Genomic DNA, 19,021 nt, shown 5'->3' with positions numbered 1-19,021 from the left:
TTGCAAAAAACAAAAAAAAAGTGTGACTACCCTCTCCCACAATCTTCCCTTTCCTCTATCACCTACATTCCCCTCTTCTTCCCCTGTCCCCTTTCTCCCATCCCCTTCCTTTCCTTTTTCCTTTAAGGTGAGATAGATGTCTATATCTTATTACGTGTTTGTTTTGTTTCCTCTCTGAGCCATTTCTGATGATGATAATGAGGGCTCACTCATTCTCCTTCATCTTCTCCCCTTCTCCTCCATTGCAAAAGCTTTTCTTGACTTTTACATGAAATAACCCATTCTACCTCTCCTTTCATTTTCTCCAGTATATTCCTTTTTCAGTCATTGACTCCATCTTTATAACATATCATACCTTCATACTCAACTCCCTCCTGTTCCTTGTCTAGATATACTCCTTTTAATGGCTCTGTTAATTGAGAATCTTCATATGAGTTATCAGTATCATCTTCTCATGCAGGAATACAAGCAGTTCAACATCATTAAATCCCTCACAATTTGCCCTCTCTATACTTCAACTGAGTCCTGTACTTGGAGAACAAACTTTCTGTTTAGCTCTGGTTTTTTCATCAGGAAACTTTGAAAATCCTCTATTTGATTGAATGTTCATCTTTTGTTAGGTAGTTGATTCTCATTTGTAATCTAGGCTCTCTTGCCTTCTGGAATGTTATATTCTAAGCCCTTATAGCCCTTAATGTGGATGCTGCTAAATCCTGTGTAAATCTGACTGTAGCTCCAAGATATTTGAATTGTTTCTTTCTGACTGCTTGAAATATTTTCTCCTTGACTTGGGAGTTTTGGAATTTGGCTATAATATTCCTGGGAGGTTTATTTTTTGACGGGGAGGGGTCAGGTTTTTTTTTTTTTCTGTTTACTCATTTCTCCAGCCTATGGCCTGGTTTTGAGGTGTTTCCCAAGTTTTTGAGTGTTATTGGGATACCCCCATGAGGACCTTAGTGCTTGCAAGGTTTTATGAGAGGCTTTGACTGCTCTTGTCTGTGGATGACCACAAGCATTCTCCTCTGTCCTGGAGCTATGAGGAGATTCCCTCATTCACTATGGCAACCAGTATCTGAATGTGGACAAAACAGCAGAATCCTATCCAGAGATGGTAGAGAGACTTTGACAGTCTGCCACTACCCCCTTACCTTACATGGACTTAGTAGCTGGTTCCACAGTCTGCTTCTGTTTCCCAGGATGGGGGCTACACTGGGGGTTGAGGCTATGCTGAGGGCCCTGCTGGCCTGGTCTCTGTGCTCACTCATAAAGTTTTCCCTTTGATCTTCCAAGTTATGCTTGCTGATCCCTGAGTTGGGAGTCTGGATATTGCTTCCACTGCCAGGGACCCAGGCATCTGTGGGCTGTTCCTGGAAGTCTGGAGCTCATTGGATCCAGCATGGCATGATCCTTGCTACACTGCTGCCCCTTCCAACCCATTGGAACAGAGCATTCCCAAGGATCTTCCAAGTTACCTTGGACTGGACAATTGCCTCACTGGGTCTTTCTGTGTGTTCTGCCTCTCCAAGATTTAGTTAGAACCATAATTTTAAGGCCTTTGGAGTTTCATGGAAGCAAGTCGTTGGGAAATCCTGCCTTCATGTGGCCATCTTGGCTCTGCCCTCAATGGTCTTTTCAATCAAATTCAAACAAGGTTTATTGACTATTGGTTTAATTTAACCACTTTTTTCATTTTTAAAATTGTATTGCTTTACATATCTTAGAGTGATATTAAGTACTAAAATGTTTAAACCAGAATGTTTGGATTATTGCTATTTCATTCATATTATATGAGAAGAAATTTAACTGCTGAAATGCATGGCACATTCCACATTCCGCACCTGGTATATGGTTGAATAATTTAGTTCTTCATTTTTATATTTTGTTGAAAATGTAAAGCATATCTAAAGTTATCAGTTAAAAGTATTAGTTTTGAACAACTTCTTGTTCTGTTTTTCAGGCCAAAATTCAAAACGCCTTGATCCCAGAATTCACTGTAGATAGTGTTCTAGCCATACTTCCATCATTCCCCAAAGGAGCTCCCCAAGAAAAAGCCAAAAAGGCAGTAGAAGCTCTATTGAAGGCTACTAATTATGCCAAGCTAATGACTACACAACAGGTGAGGGAACTGGTTTGTTTCATTTAAAATTTTATCCTATCTTACTCTTTCCCTCCTAAGGTGATACTTAGTTTTATATTTCCCATGTTTTTGGTGGGGGGGAGGAAATTGGAGATGGTCATCAATGCAATTCAGTTCATAAATTTTGAATCTGTTGTGTTCCTTCATTTTCTGTTGGACCCACCATTGTCGTAGGGGCTAGGTGAAAGGAATTTGTTTTTGTTTATTTATTCTTATTTTTGTACAAATGATTTTTTATACATTACTAAAATATTCTTTTAATACCCCCAAAATATATATATATTACCAGCATGAGTGATAAAGTAAAGAGAAAAAAATTTAAATTAATAATAATAATAATAATAATAATAATAATAATAATAATAATGATGGCAGTCAGGTGGTGCAGTGATCAGAGCACTGTCCCTGGAGCCAGGGGCACCTGGGTCCAAATCTGGCCTCAGACACCCAACAATAACCAAGCTGTGTGGCCCCAGGCAAGCCACCCAGCCCTGTTTGCCCTGCAACCCCCCAATAATAATAACAATAATAATAATAATAACAATAATGATAATAATAAATGTGCTACAGTCTGTGTTCCAACACCTCCAGCTCTGTCATGGGTGGATCAAATTCTTTATGATAAGTCCATCACAAAAGCTACTTCCATATTTTTCCACTATAGCCATTGCTGATCACAACTCCCTCTATTCGTACTTCCCCACTACCTTTTTCCCTGGAAGAAGATGCTCGGTTTTGCTGCGTAGTTGATGATTCTCGGTTGCATTCCGAGCTCTTTTGCATTCTGGAATATTATATTCCAAGCCCTGTGAACTTTTAATGTAGTTGCTGCTAAGTCCTGAGTGATCCTGACTGCAGCTCCATGATATTTGAATTGTGTCCTTCCGGCTGCTTGTAATAGTCTGTCTTTGACTTGGGAGTTCTGGAATTTGGCTATAATATTCCTGGAGGTTTTTTTTTTTTTGGATCTCTTTCTCAGGGAGATCGGTGGATTCTCTCAATTTCTATTTTGTCCTCTGCTTCTAGGATATCTGGGCAATTTTCCTGTAGTAATCCTTGAAAATGATGTCAAGGCTCTTTTCCTGATCATGACTTTAAAGTATTCCAATAATTTTTAAATTATCTTTCCTGAATCTGTTTTCCATATCAGTTTTTTTCAATGAGATGTTTCACATTTTCTTGTAATTTTTCATTCTTTTGGTTTTCAAGTATTGTGTCTTGATTTCTCGTAAAATCAGCAGCCTCTCTCAGTTCCATTCTTCACCTGAAGGATTTGTTTTCCTCAGAGAGCATTCTTATTTCTTTTTCTGTCTGGTCAGTTCTGATTTTTAAAGGATTCTTCTCCTCAATAACTTCTTTTTAGGTTTTTGCAAGGCAAACGGGGTTAAGTGGCTTGCCCAAGGCCACACAGCTAGGTAATTATTACGTGTCTGAGACTGGATTTGAACCCAGGTACTCCTGACTCCAGGGCCAGTGCTTTATTCACTATGCCACCTAGCCGCCCATCCTCAATAACTTTTTTTTGTGCAAAAACTTTTCTTTATTTAATATTTATTCTCATTTTGTACAAATAATGTTTTTTTACATTAATGAAATATTCTTGTTTAAGAGTAAATGAAATACTCCCTCCCCCCATAAATAATAGATTTGCTTGAGCGATAAAGTAAAGGGGAGAGAAAAAATATAATAAAAAAATAATAGTAATAATTGTAGGTATGGCCAGGTGGTGCAATGGATGGAGCACCAGCCCTGGAGCCATGAGCACCCGAGCCCACATCTGGCCCCATATACCCAACAATCACCCAGCCCTGTGACATGCAAGCCACCTGAACACCACTGCCCTGTGAAAACCCTTCAAAAGAAAAAAAAAGACCCAAAATAAAATAAAATAGTAATAATAGTAGGGGTAGTTGGGTGGCAGACAGAGCATTGTCCCTTTAGCCAGGAGCACCCGGGTCCAAATCCACATTCAGACACCCAACGATCACCCTGTTATGCGGCCACAGGCAGGCCACCCAGCCCCATTTTCCCTGCACCACCCCCCAAATAATAGTAATTTAAAAATGTGCTTGAGTCTTTGTTCTAACACCAACAACTCTGTCATGGGTGGATCACATTCTTTATGATAAGTTCATCGCAAAAGTTACTTCTATATTTTTCCAACGTTGCCTTTGCTGATTGCAACTCCCTCCTTTTGTATTTCTCCACTACCATGTATTATATTTTCTCTCTCCTTTCACTCTGACTCTGCTATAGGGTAGCCGAGTGGCACAGCCAATAGATCCATGACCCTGGAGCAAAGAGGCCCTGAGCCCCCATACCACCCCTAGGCCCAGCATCCACCTGACCCTATAGTCCCAGACAGACCATCCAATCCCAGGCCCTTGCAAGAAGTAAAAAAGAAAATGTTTTATATCTGACCACTCTCCCCCCATGGTCCATCCTCTCCTCCATCACTCACATTCCCTCCCCTTCCCCCTGTCCCCCCCTTCTTACTCCAGATGTCTATACCCCATTGAGTATAAATGCTGTTTCCTCTCCTAACCACCTCTGATGAGAGCAAAGATTCCCTCATTCCCTCTTGCCTTCTTCCCTTCCATATCATTGCAATAGCTCATTGTAATAAAGAAAAATCTTATTATATGAAATATCTTGGCTTATTCCCCCTCTCCTTTTTATTTCTCCCATTACATTTACCTTTTTTCTGTTAACTCCATTTTTACACCATATTTCATCCTCAAATTCAGCTTTGTCTTGTGCTTCAACTATGAAAGCTCCCTCTACCTGCTCTATTAACTGAGAAGGTTCCTATGAGTATTATCAGTGTCATTTTTCTATGTAGGAATACATGCAGTTCATCATCATTAAGTCCCTCATATTTTCCCCTTCTCCTCCACTCTCTATGCTTCACCTGAGTCCTGTATCTGAAGATCAAACCTTCTGTTCAGCTCTGGTCATTCCAGAAGGAACATTTGAAATTCCCCTGGTTCATTCAAAGTCCATCTTTTTCCCTGGAAGAGGACATTCAGCCTTGCTGGGTAGTTGATTCTTGGCTGCATTCTAAGCTCCTTTGCCTTCCAGTATATTATATTGCAAGCCCTACGAGCCTCCAATGTAGTTGCTGCTAAGTCCTGTGTGATCCTGACTGCAATTCCATGATATTTGAACTGTGTCCTTCTGGCTGCTTGTAATATTTTCCTCTTTGACTTGGGAGTTCTGGAATTTGGCTATAATATTCCTAGGGGTTGGTTTTTTGGGATCTCTTTCTCGGGGGGATCGGTGGATTCTCTCCATTTTTATTTTGCCCTCTGCTTCTAGAACATCAGGGCAATTTTCCTGTAGTAATTCTTTGAAAATGATGTCAAGGCTCTTTTCCTGATCATGACTTTCAGGTATTCCAACAATTTTTAAATGATCTTTCCTAAGCCTGTTTTCCATATCAGTTGTTTTTTCAATGAGATATTTCACATTTTCTTCCAATTTTTCATACTCTTGGTTTTGAAGTATTGATTCCCGATTTCTGGTAAATTCATCAATCTCCCTGAATTCTATTCTTTGTCTGAAGTATTTGTTCTTCTCAGAGAGTTTTCTTATCTCTTTTTCCATCTGGCCAATTTTGCTTTTTAAAGCATTCTTTTCCTCAATAACTTTTTGAACTGTTTTATCCATTTGACCTCAACTGTTTTTTAGCATGCTATTTTCTTCAGCATTTTTTTGGATTTCCTTGACTAGGCTGCTGACTTCATTTTCATATTTTTCCTGCATCTCTCTCATTTCTTTTCCTAGTTTTTCCTTCTAACTCCCTCATTTGATTTTCAAAGTCTTTTTTGAGCTCTGTCATAGCCTGAGCCCAATTTCTGTTTTTCTTGGAGTCTTTAGATGCAGGAGCTTATGCTTCCTCATCTTCAGACTGAGTATTTTGATCCTTCTTGGTCTCATATACAAACTATTTCTCAATGGTGTTCCTCTTTTTTCTCTGCTTGCTCATTTTACCAGCCTAAGCCTGTTTTGGGGGTGCTTCCTGAGCTTTTGAGTATTATTGGGAAACCCTATCATAAGGATTTCCATGTGTGAGAGACTGTCCTCCCTCCTGGTCTGTGAATGACCACAAGTGCACCCCTTTGCCACAGGGCTGAGGTGGGTGGGGGCCCTGCTATTCTATGGGGGGCCTAGACTGCAGTTAGGATCTGAATGTGATCACAGCCCCAGAGTCCTGTTCCAGGGACAGAGGATAGACCTCCGCAGTATCTCTCTACTCCCCTCCCTAGGTTCAGAACTCAGGCTTGGGGGCTCCTGCTTACAGGCTCCACCTGCTTCCAGGTCCTGGTTCTGGGCTGCTGAGGCCATACTGCTCACTGAGTGCCCTGAAGGCTGGGCTTCAAACACTCACTCTTGCAGTGGTCCCTGCGCTGATCCCCCAAGTTGTGCCTGGTGCTCCCCGGGGTGTAAGTCAGGAAACTGCCCCTGCTGCCATGAGCCGTGGCTCCAGGAGGCTGAAGTTCCTTTGCTCTGGTGGAGCTGAACCTTTCCACTCTTTTCCAGGTTACCTTGGGTGGGAGAACTGCCTCACTGTATCCTTCTGTGGATTTTGTCTCTCAAAAATTTAGTTAGAGTCTTTAGTTTATAAGTTTGCAAATATCGGAGAGAGAGAGAGGGCACCTAACAGATGATCCTTTCCTGTTGCCATTTTGGCTCCACCCATGAAAGGAATTTGTAAAAGAGAAAGAGATTTATATGGACATGATTTTTTTTTGCTGCAGATCATGATGACTCTTTTGCTGATCAAAGATTGCAATTATGGTAGTAATTCTGTATCAGAGAAGCTTTTAAAAGGAGGAACTTCAAGCACCTATCAGATGATACCATTACCATTGTATACATTGGTGGCCTGGGAGATGCAATCAATGAGACACTTCTCAGAAATCATTTTTATCATTTTGGGGAGTTCTGAATGATAACAGTTGTACAAAGGCAGCTGCAGAGATGGCTCATAAGAAGTCCTTCAGCAAACTTATTGTTAAGTGGCTCAGGCTTTGTGAAATGGGGAAATTCCCAGGCAAGTCAGAGGAAAAGAAAAGGAAAAAAAAGGAAGAAACCAGTCTCTAGACTCTAGAATTAAGCTGGAGTTTGTCTTAGGACTTTCTGGAACTCTTCCTTCTCCTGCAGCTAAGGACAAAGCTTCTGCCAATTATTTTAATCTCCATCCCAGTGGTCCTCCAGCAGTGGTTAATATTGCCCTGACTGTGCCTCCTGAGCTTGCACCTTCAACTTCATCAAGTTTTGAACCACATATGTTCCACTCAATGGGACCATCACCTCCTCCCTTTATACAATCTTCAGGACCCATCCAATATCTATTATTCTCAGAATCCCCAGAGAATGGGAGCTCAGGCAGAAAAACTGAGCATCCTTTGAGTGACTGAACTCTGAGGAGGAAAGGCACTATAGAAACTAATACATGAATCTTGGAGTAAATTATTTTTTTCCTTTGTAAGTTTCCATGATAGTATGTAATATGGACAGGCAGAAAACTGGTGTCAAGTTACCAAATATAGGGCTGGTGGAAGAGGCCTCTTAAACTTATATTAACAAATTTGGGCTCTAATGTAATCATGTCCTTCACTTCTTATCCATAGAAGGAAAAAAGAGGGCCCCCCCAAGGTGAGTTTGAAGCTTCTGGAGAATTGCAATTTTAATTATATGTATTTCTTTGTGTGTTTGAAGGTTTGACAAACTTTGACCTGAGGCAAAAGCAAACATTAAACAATATTTTGAACATACTTCTTTTGTTAGTATCATTAGGGAGTTATTCATTTTGATTTTCCTATTACCTACTGTCAATTTTGAAAATCAAACATCCCTCAATACTTACTTTCTTCTCTCTATCCTTCTTTTGCTAAAGGAACCTATGCCAACAAAACAAACTTCTATTGAGTCTTTTTTCCCCTCTTTGATTTTTGCAAGACAATGAGGCTAAGTGACTTGTCCAAGGTGACGCAGCTAGTATCACATATCTGAGGCTGGATTTGAACTCAGGTCCTCTGACTCCAGGGCCAGTGCTCTGAGCCACCTAGCTGTCCCTAGAAACACCCTCTATTAAATCTAAAGAAAGCTCCTTCTTATATTTTACTCTTCAAAGTGACTGATCTTTTAAACAAAACTATGGGGCCTACCTTGCAAACTCATGTCTCCTCTCACAAGAGAGATGTTAACCTCTCTGTTAGTTTAACCTGCACCCTCATGCATTTCTAATTTTCTACTGTTGCAGAGGAGGCTATCTATTACTTTGCTTATTATAGAAATGTTGCTGAATTGTAGATAAGTGAAAAATATAAAGAAAATGATACTTGTTCTAAATATTAAAATTTCTTAAAAAAGTGTTTAAAGCAGTTAAATAAAAGAAAGATGCATTCATACATTTTGAATTCTCTTAATAGAATGTAAGCTCCATGAGGAAAAGGATTGATTTTTTTTTTGGTCTCAGTATTTCCAATATCTATCACAGTGTCTTACATATCATAGATGCTTCACATCAATGAGATTATATTCCAAGTCTCCCAGTGATAAGGGTACTCATTCATTAGGTCATTTCTAATGAGGCAATATTTTGAATAATTATTTATTGAGGTAGTTGTTGAATTTTCATGATGGAAAAAGCTGTAGCCTAAAATTTGCTTTGCTTTGTAGGATCACAAAATTATAATTAATTGATAGAAAGAACTAGAGATCTAGCTCATCTCTCATTTTATACATGAGGAAATTGACTCACAGAGGGACTTTAGACTTGCTTGAGGTCTCGCAACTTTATTTTGATTCACATCTATTGGGCAAGAGCCCTGACATCTTTATCATTTCTGGGTTTAATGTGAATTCAAAGGGAAATTCTGTGATATTTTATGATATAAATTCATAAGATTATAATTAGATTCTTGTGAAAGTGACTGAAGTTTTTGCAAAGCGTAGAAGTTAAAGTTATAGGCAACTACTATTAATTGCCTTTAATTATCATTGCTCCCAAATTAGATAATAAATTATTGAGAAGGTTCTCACTTGTGCTTTTATGTTTTTTGTGTCTGTTTTTTATTGGTTTCCCATACTCAGCAAATAAAAGTTTAAAATGGTGTTACAACAAAACAGAACAAAAACCAAAAATATTTCCCCAGAAGTTTGTAATTTAATTGAAAGTATATGAGGAGTATACTGTAGGAGATCAGAGGAGGGAGAGATCAATGTGCATTCCAGTGCTCAGAGAAAACTTTATGTAGAAGGTTGAATTTGAACTGAGTGCTGCAGGATGTTCAAAGTTTGACAAGGTATATTAGAGTGGAGGAGTGGTCATTCCTATCATAGAGAATGGTTCATAAAGAAAAGTTTGAGGTGAGAATGAGTGCTAGCTTAAGAAGCCTTACAGTTTCACAATCAACATTTATAGCTTGGACATCATCCTAAAATGTACCTTTATTTTTTATAGGATTATGGAAATTAGGTGTCTGAAAAAAGGGCTGACATTTATTCTCTGTGTGACCTTGAGCAAATCACTGGAGCTCAGTTTCCTCATTGGTAAAATGAGGGATTAGCACTAGAAGGCCTCTGGAGTATCTAGCTCTAACACTTTTACCAGACATTTCTGTGTCTGATTTTACATTTTTGCAGATAGTTAAGTACTATACCAAGAAAATAGTTTGCCAAAGATTTGGTAGAAGAATCCAGGAACTGGAATGTCTAGGTTACTAAATCAACCACAAAGTCATGAAGTCACTCTCAACATTGAACTATATTTCAGAGTTGAGCAAACTCTAAACTAGCCCTTTTCTTGCAAAACAGACTCTTATCTGTAATTTTAGAGCATGGTAAGATGCATTTAAAAGAAAATTAAAAGGTAGTTGAATTCTGTTTTAGAGTATTTTACATGGTTTGATCAATCTTTAAAATATTATTCAGAACTTTTTGAGTACAGTTTTACTTTGCCTTGAAAAGGTTGAGTATACCTTTTAGAAATCTAACTGATAGCAAAAATAATTTGCTTTCAAGAATTAAGACCATCAGGATACTTACATTTTTGTTTCCTCTAAAGTTCTTTAAACTCATTTCTAATGAATATAGCTTTGTGACCCTTCTTTATTGACCTCATCAACGTAGAGACTTAGAGTTTAGACTGTTTAGGCTTTGTATGGCATAATAACTTTTGCAATGTGCTTTTCCTGTGTTATCACCTCCCATCCTTTCAACAGCCTTGTTAGGGCAGTGCTTTTAGTATTCCCCTTTAACAGATAGGGAAACTAAGGCACAGGGTGGTTAACCTGGTGGCTTAAGTTCATATAGTAAAGTGAATGAGGCAGGAATAGGACCTTAGCTCTTTCTCATACCAAGTACAACATTCAATCCATTATATCACCAGATTTCATGGCATTTTAGTGATAAATGTGAAGATCATAGTCTATAGCATAACACTGCAGGATAAATAGAATGATTTTTAATCATATTTGTTTTGTCTTTGTATTGGTGGTGAGGAGAATACAATATTTGATAAGTCTTGTATGGGAAACAAAAGTGTTTTGTCATTTGTTTAAAATGAACCTTAGTTTGATTTTTTGACATCTCCACATTAATACTACATCAAATTTTGGCCTAGAAAATTATGGCTTATTAGAAATTGATTTCTAAAGCAATTAAAGAAGTAACTTGCCCAAATTCCCTCAGTAACACATGAAATTAAACTTGTTTTGAACACGGGGGGCAAATATACCAAGTGTGAACAAATAGGTATCTTGCCGTGACCCACTTAAGCTTATCCTTTCCAATAAGCTTAAGTCTGAAAGTTTGTGTTATTTTAAATCCTATCTTCTAGAGAAGCATTAGTAATAAAAAACTTTCTTTAAATATTCCTAAATATGGGTATATTTTAAAAGTTACAGAACTGGAATCAATACAAAACAAAAATCACTTATGACTTAAAAAAAATTCACTGGAAAGAAAATTACCACAAACAATTGTATCAAAGCAATATTGAGCACAACGTACAAGTTAGTGATTTATGCAGAGAAATACTAACACTCAACTCTTGAGGTCACTTTGTGTACAGCTGTTCCATCTTTAGTAGAATAACTCATCTGCTCTTATACCCCATTGCTAAGGCATAACCTCCCTAGTATCTGCACCTTTCTCTACTCTGACATTGATACTACCTAGTGCAGCCCCTCACCAACTCATGACTGCAATATCCAGATGGTTGTTCCCTCTGCTTCAAGTCTCTTCCCCTCTCCTGTATGTCTTCCACTCAGATGTAACATGATCATTTTTTTAGGGTTTTTTTTTTTTTGGCAAGGCAATGGGGTTAAGTGGTTGCCTGAGGCCACACAGCTAGGTAATTATTAAGTGTCTGAGGCTGGATTTGAACTCAGGTGCTTACTCCAGGACAGGAGCTCTATCCACTGTGTCACCTAGCCGTGCCCATGATAATCTTTAAGAGCAAGTCTGACCCTGGCAGCTTCCTATTCAATAAACTCCAGTGTTTCCTATCAACTCTAGGATGAAAATAAAATTTGGTGGTCCACACTCTTTATTACTTGCCTCCACTTCCTCTCCCCTAAACTCCTCATCTCTCCATCCAGGAAAATTGAAAAGTCTTCCTATGCTTTTCACTCTTTCCATATACTCTGCAATCCCTATTTTACTAAATCCTTCTGCAAGACCTTCCACCTTCCATCTTTGAGTATTTTTCACTGACTGAACCCCATGTCTGGAATTTACTCCCTCCTTATCTTTAATATTTGGCTTCTTTCAAAACTCAAATAAAATACCACCTTCTACAAGAATTTCCTCCCCAGGTTTCCTTAATTCTAATGCCTTCCTTTTGTTAATTCTAATTTATTCTGATTAACTGTACCTAGTTGTTTTTCCTGTCCCTACCAGACTGCATGCTCACTAAGAGTGGGAACTGTCTTCTGACTTTCTTTTTATCCCCAACCCTTTGCACAGCTAATAGTAGATGCTTAATACTGACTCATAGCTTTTTGTTCCTCTTGTTGATTTCTAATAGTAATTATACCACTCATGCCTCCCTTAGAATAACTAATAACTAATATGATGAAGTGATGTTGGAGCTAAATATATTTTAATAATTCATTCTTCTTTTGTTTGTTTGTTTTAGATTTTTGGCTAGGCAAATGTGGTTAAGTGGCTTGCCCAAGGCCACACAGCTAGGTAATTATTAAGTGTCTGAGACCAGATTTGAACCCAGGTACTCCTGACTCCAGGGCCAGTGCTTTATCCACTGCACCACCTAGTCACCCCAATTCATTCTTCTTTTAAACCTAGAGCAGGAAATAACCCTTTGTTTAAATTTATCAGACTTTGACCAGTGGGGCAAAAACTATTCTGACACAATAGACTTTCACAAAAAATTTATTGAATGAATATTGTTGAATTTCTCTCTCTCTTTATGTGTTTATCTCCATTTCTATTTCTTGGTGTCTGTTTCCTTCTTATCTGTCATCTTCACTTTCCATTCTCATCCTTGCAATCTTTCTCTTTAACTGACCATGACATCAAAAAGGAAGTATTCCTTTTCTTGGTTTATCTTTTTCTCTAATGTTCAAGCATTTTATAACATTTTAGAAAAAATAAGTTGCTTTAGGTGATTTTTTGTTCTCTTGTGGGCTGATTCTGAATTTTCTTTTCCTGTAGTTCAGTAGACCTCTATATAAAAAAAAAATCATCCCTTCCTTTTTTTAAGTATTGATTAGGGACAACTCTTAAGCTAGGGTGATGATATCTCATACACAGAGAATTTACACAGACTTTCTAAATTACAAATACATATATACATACATATACACACATATGTATACATAAATTCCAGATAATTACAGACTCTTGACTTAATTTCCAACTTTCACTTCAGTGGCCTACACTTTTGGTTTTCAATACACAGAACTCAAAAGAATAGTATATAATTCAGTTAAGGGGAAGGCACCTTTTATAAATTTGGAATTCCCTCCACCATCATGAGTTAACACAATTTTACCCACAGTCACAAGAATCGTTGTCTTATTTTTAATATCATGAAAGCTTAAAACCCTACTGAAAATTGAAACTTTTAACTGCAAAAATTTTGGTATCTCTTCATCTAACTGATATTTCTTTTTCATAGTTTGATTTGAAAAGAGACTTTTTCTTTTACAAATCTTTTCTGACTTCATTAGAGGGTTCAAATCTTGTCTCTTCCATTTCCTACCCATGTTACTTTGGGTGAGTCATCTAATCTTTCTCTACCTCAAATTCCTATATCTCTCATCATATAATGCATATATGTATATATAATTCATATAACCCATGCAACCTTTTACAGCTTATTAGATGTTTCATAAGTTTCTGTGACTTGAAAAAGATAATTAATGATTGACCAACTTTCAGGTGGTGAGCTTTTCTAAATTTGAGTAATTTTGTATAATGAAGGCGCAGTCTCTTTTAAGTCCCTCATTCAAAGTCTTTCAATCCTGGCTAACCTTGTTGGGGATTGCCTTCCACTTAATTTCATATCAGAAAAAAGAATTGGGGTATAATTTCACTACAGAAATTAAAAATATACTAGCAAAATTTTTCCTTCATAATTTTGACTTTATTGATGTCAATCACAATGTCAAATCTACTTGCTCTGAAAAATTGTGCTTTGAAAGTAAAGGTATCAATTCTGATGAACATCATTATGGTGACATTTAACCAAAATAATTACTATATAGAATAAGCCGAAAGAGTCCATAGCTAGCAAAGCTTTATGCTTCTTGCCAAGTGACAAGATGTGGTGGCCCTGGTCAGTACTGATTGAAAATGCAGGTTGCCTTGTAAAACTTCACAAAGGAGAATGAAACAAATATCAAGTAGCATAAAGCTTGGCATGAAGCCAACAGAGCATTTGTAACTGAGAATAAGATATGAGAGGACAAACAGTAGGTGGAAAATAGAAGGAAAAATTCCTAGTGTTTATATAGCAATGGATTTTCATCATCAGCAGTAAGGGAGGCACTATATTTATTATATTCTAACACTTCAATCAATAACTGGAGATAAAATTGAGATAAACCATTGGACCTTACAAAATAAACATGGACAAATTCATGCTTAAAATGACAAATTTTAAGATGTTAAGGAACCAATCATTTAGATATCCCAGAGGGAGAAGGCTCCAAATAAATGTTTAAAATGGATAATAATAATATTAACAAAGAGCCAACTGAAAAGACATTTGAATATATGAACCCTATACCTACGTTTTTACAGACTTAAAGAATTTTAGTGTTGGAAGAGACCTCAGCCAACACTTAGTATAACTTATTAAAAAAATTCCTACTGCCTGTGACAGTTGACAAATGGTTATCCAACTTCTCCTTGAAGACCTCCATTGAAGATGAACTCACTATTTCCTGACTCAAATATTTCTAATTAAATCAGTTCTAATTTTTAAGAAGTTATTCCTGACATTGAGTCTACAAATGACCTTTTACAACCTACACCTATTGCTATTGATTGCTACTGATGCTAGTCTTATGGGTCCAGATATGGCAAGTCTATTTCTTCTTCCTCATACTAATTTTTAAAATATTTTTTAGAAATCTCTCTTGTCATCCCTGAGTCTTTGCTTCTCCAAACTAAACATTATTATTGGGGTCAGAGATTCAGACTCTGGGAACCTTTTCATATTAAGAAACTGAGACCCCCAAGAAATTAAGTGCCTTGTTCAAATTTATACAGATAAAATCATACTATGAATTTGAACTCAGATCTTCACTTTAAATTCAGTAGTCTTTTCACCCTTTACAACATAGCTACCTTCAGTTCCTTTTGTCTCTTTTCATAAGACATAGACTTAAATACTCTTTACCATCTTTGTTACCCTCCTTGGAATACTTCCCAACTTCCCAATAAATGTTCTTCCTAAACTTAACATCTAGAAAGGAACCCATGTGGTCTGACCATGAGATTGACAGCAGCTTTATCATCTTTTTAAAAACGAGAATGGTCTACACTTGTATAGAAATCCTTGATGAAAATATGAGAAGAACACAGGCCTATTTTAACTGATGATTCTTAAATAGCATATCACATCTTCATAATCAAGCAGTCGATTAGTATAGAAAATACAAGATTTTGCAATGTTGTTCTTTTTTATTTGTAGTAAAACAAAAACAAAACATTAAGAGCAAAACATAACCTTCAAAGATTAAGGCTTAAGGCTTCTTCTTTAAGCCATATGGACACAAATAGAATGCTACCATCAAATACTATGCAACCATAGAAATAACGTTTGATAATCTTCTGGTTTAAATTGTGAAGTCAGTTAGCAATAAACATTTATTAGACACCTGCCATATGAAGAATTCTGCTAATTGCTGGGGGGTGCAAAGAAAGGCAAAAGACAGTTCCTGCCCTCAAAGAGCTCACAATCTGAAGAGGAATGCAGTATGCAAATAGCTATGTGCTACATTTAGGAAAAATGGGTAGTAGTAACAGGGGAAAGACAGAGAATTAAGAGAGCTTATAGAAGTTGGGATTTTTTTTCTTTAGGTTTTTGCAAGGCAAACAGGGTTAAGTGGCTTGCCCAAGGCCACACGGCTAGGTAATTATTAAGTATCTGAGACCGGATTTGAACCCAGGTACTCCTGACTCCAGGGCCGGTGCTTTATCCACTACGCCACCTAGCCGCCCCAGAAGTTGGGATTTTAACTGAAGCCTGAAAGCAATCAGAGAAGCCAAAAGGCAAAAATGAGGAGGGAGAATATTCCCAGCATGAGGGACAGTCAGTGATGATGCCCAGAGTCAAGAGGTTGGGTGTCTTGTTTACAACAGCAAGATGAAAGACATAAAAGGACTGGGGATTTAGGTTGGAGGTAGGGTTAACTTATGAAGGACTTTGAATGCATATCACCCCCAGATTTACCCTGGGGGTGATAAATCACTAGAGTTTATTGAATAGGAGGCTGGACATAGGTTTTAGGAAAATCACTTTAGGGGCTGAATGGAACAAAATGAGGAAAGATTCATGACAGGCAGACAAAGAGGAGGCTGCAGTCATCCAGACATGAGAGGATAAAGGCCTGCCCAGGTGGCAGTACCATAGGAGAGAGAGGGAACGATTGAAGAAATGCTGCAGAGATGAAGTCAACAGACATTGGCAACAGATTGGATCTAGAGCATGAGAGATACTGAGGAATCAAGAGTGACATATATAGATGTATATATATATATATATATATATATATATATATATATATAAATTCTATCCTTCCAATATTTATTATCTCCTGATAATATATGACTCCAAGTCATGTATCCCTTATTTTGTTCTTGGGTTCATTAGATTTCTAATGTAATGGACTATTCTCATGGGTGGTTTGCTAACATTTTATTGAAGAATATACAGAAATAAAAGTTATGTTTCTTTTGTGTCATTCTTTTTCCATTTGGCCCACTCACTATTTCTATAACTTTCCAGACCAAAATGTCCCTTTCTGGCCTCAGTCATTTATGGGTGTTTTTCTAATTGTTTCATTCATTAGAATGAAAGCTTCTGGATGATAGGGACTATCTTTAATTTTGTATTTGGATCCTTAGAACTTAGCAAAGGATTTGATACATAAAATGTACTTAATATATTCTTTTTCATGTATTCATTCCAGCATTCCTATAAGTAGATTACAGAACAATGCAAGTTTCTATGGCTTCTGCTATAACAAGTAATCACTTTTTTGGATGTTTCATTGATTCTAGACCTAGATGCCATTTACATCGTAGATTGCTGCTGTTGATTGTTCTTGATTTTCTTTTTTTTAATTTTTTTTTTGGCAAGGCAATGGGGTTAAGTGGCTTGCTCAAGGTCAAACAGCTAGGTTATTATTAAGTGTCTGAGCAAGGATTTGAACTCAGGTACTCCTGACTCCAGGGCTGGTGCTCTATCCACTGTACCACCTAGACAGCTCAATTGTTCTTGATTTTCAAAGAATATCAATGACACAATAGGGTGATATCTTGACTCAGCATGTATTGTATTTATGAGGCATAGTTGTACAAAGTCATCAACTTCACTCTCTCTTCCAGAGTCATTGAAGACTAGTAGCAGTCAACATGACTGGCAAGGGCCTGGGATGCAGTGGATTGCATTGGTGCCTTCCACATCTAACCAAGCTCTAAGTGTTTCACAATTCCTATTTGGCCCAATGTTCAAAAAAGAAAGAGACTGCCTGAGTCTGCATGCTGTAGGTTAAAGAACTTGACTTAAATTCTGGAAAAATTCTGCAGCACATTACTAAGGAAATAGTTTGTGAACCCTTAGGAAAGGAATTAGTGATATTACCGATAGTAATATATCACTTCATCAAGAATAAGTCATACCACACTAACATCACTTTCTTTTTTTTTAAAAAGTTAACTAGATGATATGATCAAGGAAGTACTATAGCAATAGTATATTTTGATTTCATTGTAGCTCTTCTCCAAGAATCAAAAGTCTGGGTTTACATAAACCAGGTACTATCCTGGAGGCATCTCATAATAACAACTGGAAGGTGTATACCCCACATCTAGGATTTCCCCTGGGAACATGAGCATTTGATTATGACTGGGCCTCTGTGGAATAAGTGCAAGCATGGGAGTTTAACAATTCTAACAAGATGGAACAGGCTTAATTTATTCCATATGAGAGGATTAGGGTACTCTCTGTTTGCTGAAGAGCCAACTCTCAGGTGGAGGATTAGCCTATTTAGGAAGACTTGGGCAAAAATCTTGTGAGCAATGACAAAGAGAGAGATTCCCTTGTGATTGTCATAGGACAATATTTTCTTATGGATGGACATTCTTGATCTCTTGGGGAATAACCTCATCTTGCCATGTAGCCTGGAAGATTTCAATGATCAATGGATCATAAAAACACTTTGGATTGTTAATATCTTTCTTTTCTTTTTTTAGTTTATGGAATAAATCAAATCTTTCTATAACAGTACAATAAAAAAGATGATTGCACACGAAACTGCAAATCTACTATATATACATCTTTCTATTCCTTTCAAATCTAAAGCAAAATTATCCTGGAAATTTCTCCCCCCCCCCATTTTATTCTTGCCTCTCTCCCTTCCACTATGGAGGAAGCTACTATTAGACATATATATATATATATATATATATATATATATATATATATATACATAATATATATATATATATATATATGTATTTGAAAGATTATTCCATCTCTATTTGTAAGTTCTTTCTTTGGATGTGATAGCATCTTTCTTCATATGACCTTTATAGTTAACTTGGGTATTTATAATATGCAAATAACTTATTTGCTGAAAGTATTTATTAAAACAGTATTGATTTTACTGTATACAATATTCTCTTGGTTCTACAAATTTCAGTTTTTCTGAAATCATTGAGCTCATTAATTCTTATGCACAATAATACTCCATCACAATCCTATGTCACAATTGATGGGCATCTCTTCGATTTCCAGTTCTTTGTCACCACAAAGAGAGCTACTATAAACATCCTAGAATATAGAAATTCTTTTTCTTTTTCTAATCATCTTTGAAAATTGAACAAATGGTGGAATTGCTGAATCAAAAGGTATAGGCAGTCTTACATCTCTTTGGTCATAATTCCAGCTTGCTCTCCAAAATGGTTGGATTAGTTCACAATTCCACAAACAATAAATTACTGTCCCAATTTTTCCACAAGTAGACAATTTGTCACTTTCCTCTTCTCTCATTTTAACCAATCTGATATGTATAAAATGATATTTCTAGGATGCTTTATTTTGAATTCTCTAATCAATGATGATTTAGTACATTTTTTCATATGACTACAAATTATTTTTATTTCTTCATGGGAAAA

The 19,021-nt window shown here is 37.0% G+C and overlaps 1 protein-coding gene across 1 annotated transcript in view; it reads left to right on the top strand.

Annotated features, from left to right (window-relative positions):
- The window catches only part of LOC141498966 (uncharacterized), a 263,553-nt gene that overhangs the window by 217,439 nt on the left and 27,093 nt on the right, over positions 1-19,021 (top strand). Inside the window, exon 12 of the mRNA XM_074201973.1 lies at positions 1,958-2,116. Within this exon, the coding sequence (XP_074058074.1) occupies positions 1,958-2,116 (159 nt within the window). The remainder of the gene's footprint in view (positions 1-1,957; positions 2,117-19,021) is intronic.

This window comes from Macrotis lagotis, chromosome X, assembly GCF_037893015.1.
Source record: "Macrotis lagotis isolate mMagLag1 chromosome X, bilby.v1.9.chrom.fasta, whole genome shotgun sequence".
Taxonomy (NCBI): Eukaryota; Metazoa; Chordata; class Mammalia; order Peramelemorphia; family Peramelidae; genus Macrotis; species Macrotis lagotis.
The sequence above is the reverse complement of the archived record's forward strand: the minus strand, read 5'-3'. Positions and strand labels throughout refer to the sequence as shown.